Raw genomic sequence first — 8709 nt, 5'->3', positions numbered from 1 at the left:
CGACGACGCATACCATAGTCATGGTGAGGTGGCAGAGTAGGAAGGAGATGCATGACGATTGAGACGATGCGTGAGTGCATTCTATAATTCCAGTTATCTGTCCGTGTTTCCTGGTGCCTTCTATGCCTATGGCCACTAAACTTGAATCTCTAGTATGTAGAGGCAAAACAAATACACGGAATGAAATTGGATAATTCTAAGTCAAGGAAACAAAATGACGAATAAGATATTCACCTTTTGTTTAGGGAACCATTGCTCTTTTATAAGAGACGTGGGTGTTAGAAAGTGATATGAACTCACCAACACTTTGGTAGATCAAGAATCTCGTTATTATGAGCTTGGACCTTGGATAGGTCAGAGCAATCAATGCATTCATTTGGTTTATAAAAAAGGCATAATTTCATTGATCTTTTGGCCTCTCACGACATAGCACCTAGACAACACTTTCTTCTACTACATAGTTTATTTGTTTTTGGAGAAATACAATGCTTATGTAGATGCTTACATACACGCACGCATACTCGCCCTATGAAGGCACACACACATCTTGCACCTATGAGCACCTATAAACACCTCTGAGAGACCGAGCCGACGGATCTTAAGATTGACGAAATCATTATAGACATGTTGTAGTTAACTGAGACGCTATACCCGTGAAAGAGTAGTGCCGAAAAGCCTAGAATAACTCCGAAAATATGTGATCACCCCGTGCCAGGTCTATGACTAGCACCAGGGTAGGAAGGTTCCACCACAAGGGACCTAGCCAATCTCATTGACAAAAAGTGAGCCAAATAAACCTAAAGTCACATGGTAGATTATCATGTGGCCATCGCATGGAAACTCAATCATAAGATCTTAGTTTTGGTGTCACGTGAAGGATTTGATTTGCATTTAATTAATTGAACTTGTCATTATTTTCTAGTTAAAGGTTGCAAGTCTGCAACCGACAACCAAAGAAATCATGCATCAGATTCCATAGTTTTGCTATTGAAATTCCCCATCGTCTCAATACTAACAAAAAGGGCACCTTTTCTTCTATCTTCCCCTCCCACTTCTAAGATCCACCCTGTCTCACCTGGCTACCCTCTTTCTTTCACCGGCGGCGCTGGTGCTTGGAGTGGGAAAGAGGGTGTGTCTGGGTGGGTGGGTGGGTTGGGGGGGAGGGGGAGGGGAGCTCGGGTTACTCATGTTCATAGTAGAGGTAGGATAGTCTTCAGTCTTGTACTGGTGTTCGGCTTTTTGTCGCTGTCTGGTGTTATGTCGTTGGGTAGACAACCATGTTCGCTTGCAAGCAGTGTGCGATGGTTGCCTAAGTCTCCTTCTTTCAGGCCTACATGATGGAGGCGGCAGGAGGGGGTGATTCTTGTCTCTCTCTGCTACCATGGAAATAGGAGGAAGGGAATGAGAAGGGCGAGATTAGGCGGCCGAAGAACTTCTTTTGTTTGTCCTTAGCAAAATGATTGCAGTTGTGCTTTCTCCCCATGAATGTGATGATAAGTTGCAAAATCTTACGGTCGAAAGACAACCTTTCTGGGCTGGTGACCGTCGGCTCCTTTCTTTCCTCCTAACCGCCGTGCCAAAAGGGAGATTCAGTTATGCCGCTTCAACTTGGCAATTCCAGAGTCTACCTCCGGCGTTCCGTTGATAGTGTTACAACAATACAACAATGCATCTGGAAAGACCTGTATTGTATTTGGTTTGGATTTTCACTGGAGAAGTTGGTTCGGATAGTTTGGGATTTGAAGGCCCTATTTGCAAACGAGCCGAGCCGGAGCGGACCAAGATAGGATAAAATTCCCCAAACCTATTCTTTCTTGTGTTGATTCAGTTTTGAATTTGAATTTGATGTTTGATTTAGGTCGGTTCGATCCTTCCATATATAATCCAGGAGAGGTCTGATTTGCCTGATCCGAAGCCCAAACCGCCCCCAAATCTCGCCTAATTCCCGTCGCTCTCCCCCGCGAAACCCTAGCGCGCGACGCGGCCGCGGCCATGGACGGGATCGACGCGGAGCTCGCGCGCGCGCAGGAGGAGCGCCGGAGGCTGGAGGAGGCCCTGGCGGCCGGCGCCCCCATGGCCGCCTCCTTCGTCACCTTCGACAAGGACCTCTACGGCGGGGGCGGCGGCTTCGCCGGCTACGACACCTCCATCCCGGCCTCCGAGGACGACGACGCGCCCGAGGACGCCGAGCCAGCCGCCAACCCCGCCGCGCGCCGCCTCGCGTCCTACACGGGCCACGCCGTCGCCGCGGCCGCCGACGTCACCGGGTCGGGCGACGACGGCGGGCCCCCCTCCGCCAGCAAGCCCCGGCGCATCATCGACCGCGAGGACGACTACCGCCGCCGCCGCCTCGACCGCGGCCTCTCGCCGGAGCGCCACGACGCGTTCGCCGCGGGCGAGGCCACCCCGGCCCCCTCCGTCCGGACCTACGGCGACGCCATGCGCGAAGCCAGCGCGCTGCAGGAGAGGGAGCGCACGCTGCGGGAGATCGCCAGGAAGAAGGAGGGGGAGAGAGCCAAGGAGGAGAAGGCGGCGCCTCAGCCACCGCCAGCCGCGTCGACAAAACGGCGCAATAGGTGGGATCAGTCGCAGGAGGGCGATGCTGCAGCTGCTGCCGGGGCCAAGAAGAAGGCCAGGACAGACTCAGATTGGGACGCCCCTGATGCAACTCCTGGAATTGGGCGCTGGGACGCCACCCCTGGGCGTGTCGGGGAGGCGACGCCCTCTGTGAGGAGGAACCGGTGGGATGAGACGCCGACTCCAGGGAGGATGGCTGATGCCGATGCAACTCCGGCAGCTGGTGGCATTACCCCAGGAGCAGGAGCCACCCCTTCTGGGGCATGGGATGCTACTCCTAAGCTCCCTGGTGGGCTTGCCACGCCAACGCCCAAGAAGCAGAGGTCGAGGTGGGATGAGACTCCGGTTAGTATGGGGAATGCAACACCCAGTGGCACGGCAGCGACACCGTTTGGAGGAGAGAACCTTGCCACGCCGACACCTGGCCACCTTGCTGCTGTCCCGATGACTCCGGAGTATTACCATCTCCTGCGGACGGAGCGGGACATCGAGGAGCGAAACAGGCCTCTCACTGACGAGGAGCTTGACGCCATGTTCCCGACGCAGGGATACAAGATTCTTGAGCCTCCAGCTTCGTACCAGCCCATACGCACGCCTGCAAGGAAGCTGCTTGCTACACCAACGCCTCTGAGCACACCATTGTATGCTATTCCCGAGGAGAATCGTGGGCAGCAATTTGATGTGCCCAAGGACTTGGGTCCTGGGTTGCCACTCATGAAGCCAGAGGATATAGAGTTCTTTGGGAAGTTGCTGAATGAGGATGACGAGGAGCAGCTGACGCCAGAGGAGCGGAAGGAGAGAAAAATCATGAAACTCCTGCTCAAGGTGAAGAACGGCACGCCCCCGCAGCGAAAGGCGTCACTTAAGCAGCTCACGGACAAAGCACGTGAATTTGGTGCTGGCCCGCTGTTCAATGGAATCCTGCCATTGCTCATGCAGCCAACGCTTGAGGACCAGGAGCGGCATCTCCTGGTGAAGGTCATTGACAGGGTGCTGTATAAGCTGGATGAGCTGGTCCGTCCATTTGTGCACAAGATTCTTGTAGTTATCGAGCCACTTTTGATTGATGAGGATTACTACGCTCGTGCTGAGGGCAGGGAGATTATCTCAAATCTTAGCAAAGCTGCTGGTCTTGCTACTATGATTGCCGCCATGAGACCGGATATTGATAACATTGACGAGTATGTGAGGAATACAACTGCTAGGGCATTCAGTGTGGTGGCTTCTGCTTTGGGTATCCCCGCCCTCCTCCCATTTTTGAAGGCTGTTTGTCAGAGTAAGAAGTCCTGGCAAGCTCGACACACTGGTATCAAGATTGTTCAGCAGATTGCTATTCTCATGGGCTGTGCCGTTCTGCCTCACCTTAAGAACCTAGTTGAGATCATTGAGCATGGTCTAACTGATGAGAACCAGAAAGTGCGGACAATCACTGCTCTCTCTCTTGCTGCACTTGCTGAAGCTGCTGCGCCCTATGGTATAGAAAGTTTTGATAGTGTGTTGAGACCTCTCTGGAAGGGTACCAGATCTCACAGTGGAAAGGTCCTTGCTGCCTTCTTGAAGGCTATTGGTTTCATCATCCCTCTTATGGATGCTGAGTATGCCAGTTTCTACACGAAGGGTGTGATGCCAGTCTTAACCAGAGAATTCAAGTCCCCAGATGAAGAGATGAAGAAGATTGTCCTGAAGGTTGTGAAGCAGTGTGTCAGCACAGAGGGTGTACAGGCTGATTATATCCGGAGGCAGTGTCTCATCAGCACAGAGTGTTTAGATCCTGGTTGTATCCGGAATCACACCGTCCTTTCAGCGTTCTTCAAACACTTCTGGGTTAGGAGAATGGCTCTAGATCGTAGGAACTATAAGCAACTTGTGGAAACAACAGTAGAGATGGCAAACAAGGTGGGAGTTACTGATATCGTTGGGAAGGTTGTTGAGGATCTGAAAGATGAGAGTGAGCCTTACAGGAGAATGGTGATGGAAACAATTGAGAAGGTGGTGGCTAACTTGGGTGCCTCGGATATTGATCCTCGCCTGGAGGAGCTGCTTATTGATGGCATCCTGTATGCTTTCCAGGAGCAGACAAGTGATGATGCAAATGTCATGCTTAATGGCTTTGGAGCTGTTGTGAATGCGCTCGGCCAGAGGGTCAAGCCTTACCTTCCGCAGATATGTGGTACCATCAAGTGGCGGTTGAACAACAAGAGTGCAAAAGTTAGGCAGCAAGCTGCTGATCTGATCTCAAGGATAGCTATTGTGATGAAGCAGTGCCAGGAGGAGCAGCTTATGGGTCACCTGGGTGTTGTGCTGTATGAGTACTTGGGGGAGGAGTATCCTGAGGTGCTGGGTTCAATTCTCGGAGCATTGAAGGCTATCGTGAATGTTATTGGCATGACTAAGATGACTCCTCCAATCAAGGATCTTCTTCCTCGTCTGACCCCCATCTTGAAGAATAGGCATGAGAAGGTCCAAGAGAACTGCATTGATCTAGTTGGTAGGATAGCTGATCGCGGAGCGGAATTCGTACCAGCTCGGGAGTGGATGAGGATTTGTTTTGAGCTGCTGGAAATGTTGAAGGCTCACAAGAAGGGTATCAGAAGAGCCACTGTGAACACATTTGGTTATATTGCCAAGGCAATCGGGCCTCAGGACGTGTTGGCCACTCTGTTGAACAACCTGAAGGTGCAGGAGCGACAAAACCGTGTTTGCACGACTGTAGCAATTGCTATTGTTGCTGAAACTTGCTCGCCGTTCACAGTTCTGCCCGCCCTCATGAATGAGTACCGGGTTCCGGAGCTCAATGTCCAGAATGGTGTTTTGAAATCTCTCTCTTTCCTCTTTGAGTATATTGGTGAGATGGGCAAAGATTACATATACGCCGTCGCTCCCTTGCTCGAAGATGCACTGATGGACAGGGATCTGGTTCACAGGCAGACGGCCGCGTCTGCCATCAAGCATATGGCTCTAGGAGTTGCTGGCTTGGGCTGTGAGGATGCTCTCGTCCATTTGCTCAACTATGTCTGGCCCAACATATTTGAGACATCTCCCCATCTCATAAATGCCGTCATGGAGGCCATCGAGGGGATGCGGGTTGCTCTAGGCGCAGCCGTGGTTCTGAATTATTGCCTTCAGGGCCTCTTCCATCCAGCAAGGAAAGTACGCGAAGTATACTGGAAGATCTACAACTCGCTGTATATCGGCGCGCAGGACGCACTCGTGGCTTCTTATCCTGCACTAGGCGATCTTGGAAACAATGACATCTTCAGCCGTCCAGAGCTAACCATGTTCGTGTGATCAATCAACGTGAGTCTCTCTCATTTCTTAAATTGTTAACATGTGCAGTGGCTATTGAAAATGTATATGCAGTTCTTTATTAAACATTAATCAAGTAGTGTTTAACCTTTCTTGTCACCTTCCATGTTTGCAATTTTTTTTTGGTATGGTGTGTTTTTGCGGCTCTCTATCTATAAAAGCAAGGATCTGATATGCTACATTGGCAGGCAGGATGTACATGTTCACGTTTGCGTCACACACACATGCATTGGAATGCATGTGAAGCTTGAACACGGGTGATATTTGAATTAGAGCTCACATTTTTTTTGAACAAGTGGAGTTCACATTTAGTTAATTACTTGGTGTTACTTCTTGCGTCTTATCTTTTTTTTTTATTGAAGCTGCATCTTTTTTTTGTATTTGCAGGCCTGTTCATTCCTGAAGGGGGCAATCTTTAAGAAATACTAACTCTTGTGTAAGTAATATAAGATCGTTTAGATCACTACTTTAGTGATCTATAAACGATGTTACATTACTTTACAGAGGGAGTACATTTTTTGCTGGTCTGCTGTACTGCTAAAAAGTATTGCTAAAATCCGGTGCGCTAACAGTTTTTGAATTGTTGTGTTTTTCAGGATGTTTCGGTCCGAGTGTGCCGAAGAGTGTGATCTGGATCTGGGACCGGGCATCGATCGCAAGGGCCGAGTGGCGTGTTTACTTCGTTGCGTGTGTGTGTGACCTTTTGTAACTCTATTCTACTTTGAAGTGTGAAGATGAGCATAGGGTGTTATATGTATGATGTACTAGTGTGGTTGAGGTGACTACTCCTGTTGTCAAGACCTTATTTCAGTGATGTTTCTGCAACGCTGTAAATCATCAATGCCCATGAAGTTACTCGTGCACGCAGTCGAATCGGTTCTTTTTAGTTGTCTAGTGTTTCCTTATGAATATCTGAATCAGCATTCGACTTATTTTGTTTAGATACCATATACCTATGCACAACAGAATTCATTAGTCTCTTGTTTCGTCTTAACACGTTTCATCTTTCAATTCCGTTCCAAGCTTGAGTTATCCGTGATTGCTTAACCTGACCTCAGGTTGATTCTTTGAACTCTGCCTGATGATTCTTTTTCTTTTTATTCTTTTTCTGCGGGGGACTATCCGATGATTCTTACGGCAGCGTTTGTGGATGTATGGTGTTGCATATTCTGGAGTATGTTTGACTTGTGTCACATGGTACTCGATCGGATCGGTTGGTTGTTTCCGTTGAAATCATGCCGCTGGAGATTTGTACGTGCCGTTTTGCTGTGAGCTTCGGTTTTGAGTTTGTCGGATTTTGATCTTCATGCGCCCAGAAGATGTATAGCAAGATGAATAGCAACAAGCTCGGCTTCAAGCACTTCACTGCAAGACTACAAAGACCAGATGGCAGCCCGGGAAACAAAATGAGTGAATCTACACTCTAAAATATGTCTCTATACATCCGTGTGTGGTAGTTCATTTGAAATCTCTAAAAAAGACAAATATTTAGGAACGGAGGGAGTGGATCCCTAGGAAAGAAGATATGACGTTGTGTTCAATGGAGATGCAGATATAAATTGGGCATTCTTACTGCTAACTGTGGTACACCCTTGCATAAAGATTCGTGTATACGTGTGTCCACCCACAAGTCAACATGCAGTTTGGAAGGTTCGCTAAGGGCATGGCCATCGCTCCAGCTGGGTGGACCGCTGCCCCATGGATCCACGTCGGATGAGCTGCCGCCGTGGAGGAGAAAAGAGAAAAGACAGTGGCTTGCAGAGCCAAACGACCTCTTGCAGAGGAGCCTACTTCCTCGCTGAAAAGGCATCAGGAAAGGACGGAGAGAGAACTCAAAGCAAGAGGAAGAACGAGCCATGAAGTAAAAAGTAGTGATGAAAAGATATAGGTGGACCACTGAAAAGGTAGGTAGTGTAGTTGGTAGATGTTTGTAGTTGTCCACCAATAGACATAGTTTGTGAATTTTTTTTGAATTATAGATGATGTATGCATGTGCTAGTAAATTAGCTATATGTTGAATATATAGATGGCATAATGTTTGTTTGAATTTGAGAAGACTACTTTGGCAAGCAAATATATTTAGAAAAAAAATTATATGTGTGAAGTGGTATGACAATATAGTTGAATATATAGATGTCATAATTATTTTTTTTGCAAAAGAGATGGTGAAATTTGATGATTGTGTGTGACATGATTTGTTCAATAGAATGGCGGATGATGATTATGAAATTTATTTGATGGTGAAATTTGGTACTCTAGATGATATGTGTGCATATGAAGAAGAAAGAAATGATGTTGTTATGTTTGAGAAGAATGGTGTGTTCATATGGCATAACTTGGAGAAGGAAATTGTATTGTTTGATATTGTTCATGTATTCATAGATGTTTGTGATTTGTTTTATAGGATGGAGGATGATGATGGACCTTGGTATGCCGGATTAATCGATGAGTGGGATAAGGAGCATCGTGCTCGTGCCATTGAGAACGGAAAGGTAAGAAGCAAGACTTGTCAAATTTCGTTGTTTCTCATTTGTGTTCTTGTATTGATCAAAACATCACTTTATTTGCAGCTTGTAGTTGCTATGCGCATGAGGGGTCATTCCGCTGATGGCTTTACTTACGACCCGCGGTACGAGCCTTATATTCGGAGATTGGGTCTTCTCCCATTCGTGTTGCAGTTTAAGCGACGCGCTCCGCCGGTGAACCACGAGGCGTTGACCGCACTTGTGGATCGTTGGAGGCCGGAGACTCACCCGTTCCACCTTCCATGTGGGGAGATGACGATGACCCTAGAGGACATGGCTATGATAAGCGGCCTTCCTATCA

The 8709-nt window shown here is 48.2% G+C and overlaps 1 protein-coding gene across 6 annotated transcripts; it reads left to right on the top strand.

Moving 5' to 3' along the window:
- Positions 1 to 1919: 1919 nt before the first annotated feature.
- LOC123110147 (splicing factor 3B subunit 1) lies at positions 1920 to 6788 on the top strand. Of its 6 annotated transcripts, none has more exons than XR_006453172.1 (4): positions 1920 to 5874; positions 6076 to 6140; positions 6271 to 6319; positions 6480 to 6788. XR_006453172.1 is itself a non-coding variant. In XM_044530609.1 (2 exons), the coding sequence occupies exon 1, from the start codon at positions 1993 to 1995 to the stop codon at positions 5863 to 5865; it is 3873 nt and encodes a 1290-aa protein (XP_044386544.1). In that variant the 5' UTR covers positions 1920 to 1992; the 3' UTR covers positions 5866 to 5874; positions 6480 to 6788. The 6 variants fall into 6 exon arrangements, 2 of the variants coding, with proteins under 2 accessions (XP_044386544.1, XP_044386543.1); XR_006453171.1 differs by having other exon boundaries at positions 6072 to 6140; XR_006453173.1 differs by lacking the exon at positions 6076 to 6140.
- The last annotated feature ends 1921 nt before the right edge of the window (positions 6789 to 8709 follow it).

Source organism: Triticum aestivum, chromosome 5B, assembly GCF_018294505.1.
Source record: "Triticum aestivum cultivar Chinese Spring chromosome 5B, IWGSC CS RefSeq v2.1, whole genome shotgun sequence".
In the NCBI taxonomy this organism is placed as follows: Eukaryota; Viridiplantae; Streptophyta; class Magnoliopsida; order Poales; family Poaceae; genus Triticum; species Triticum aestivum.
This window is presented reverse-complemented; position numbering and strand designations above follow the sequence as displayed.

Bases quoted from the DNA above. Each gene is read 5' to 3' on its own strand.
- LOC123110147 (XM_044530609.1), top strand. From the start codon at position 1,993: ATGGACGGGATCGACGCGGAGCTCGCGCGCGCGCAGGAGGAGCGCCGG.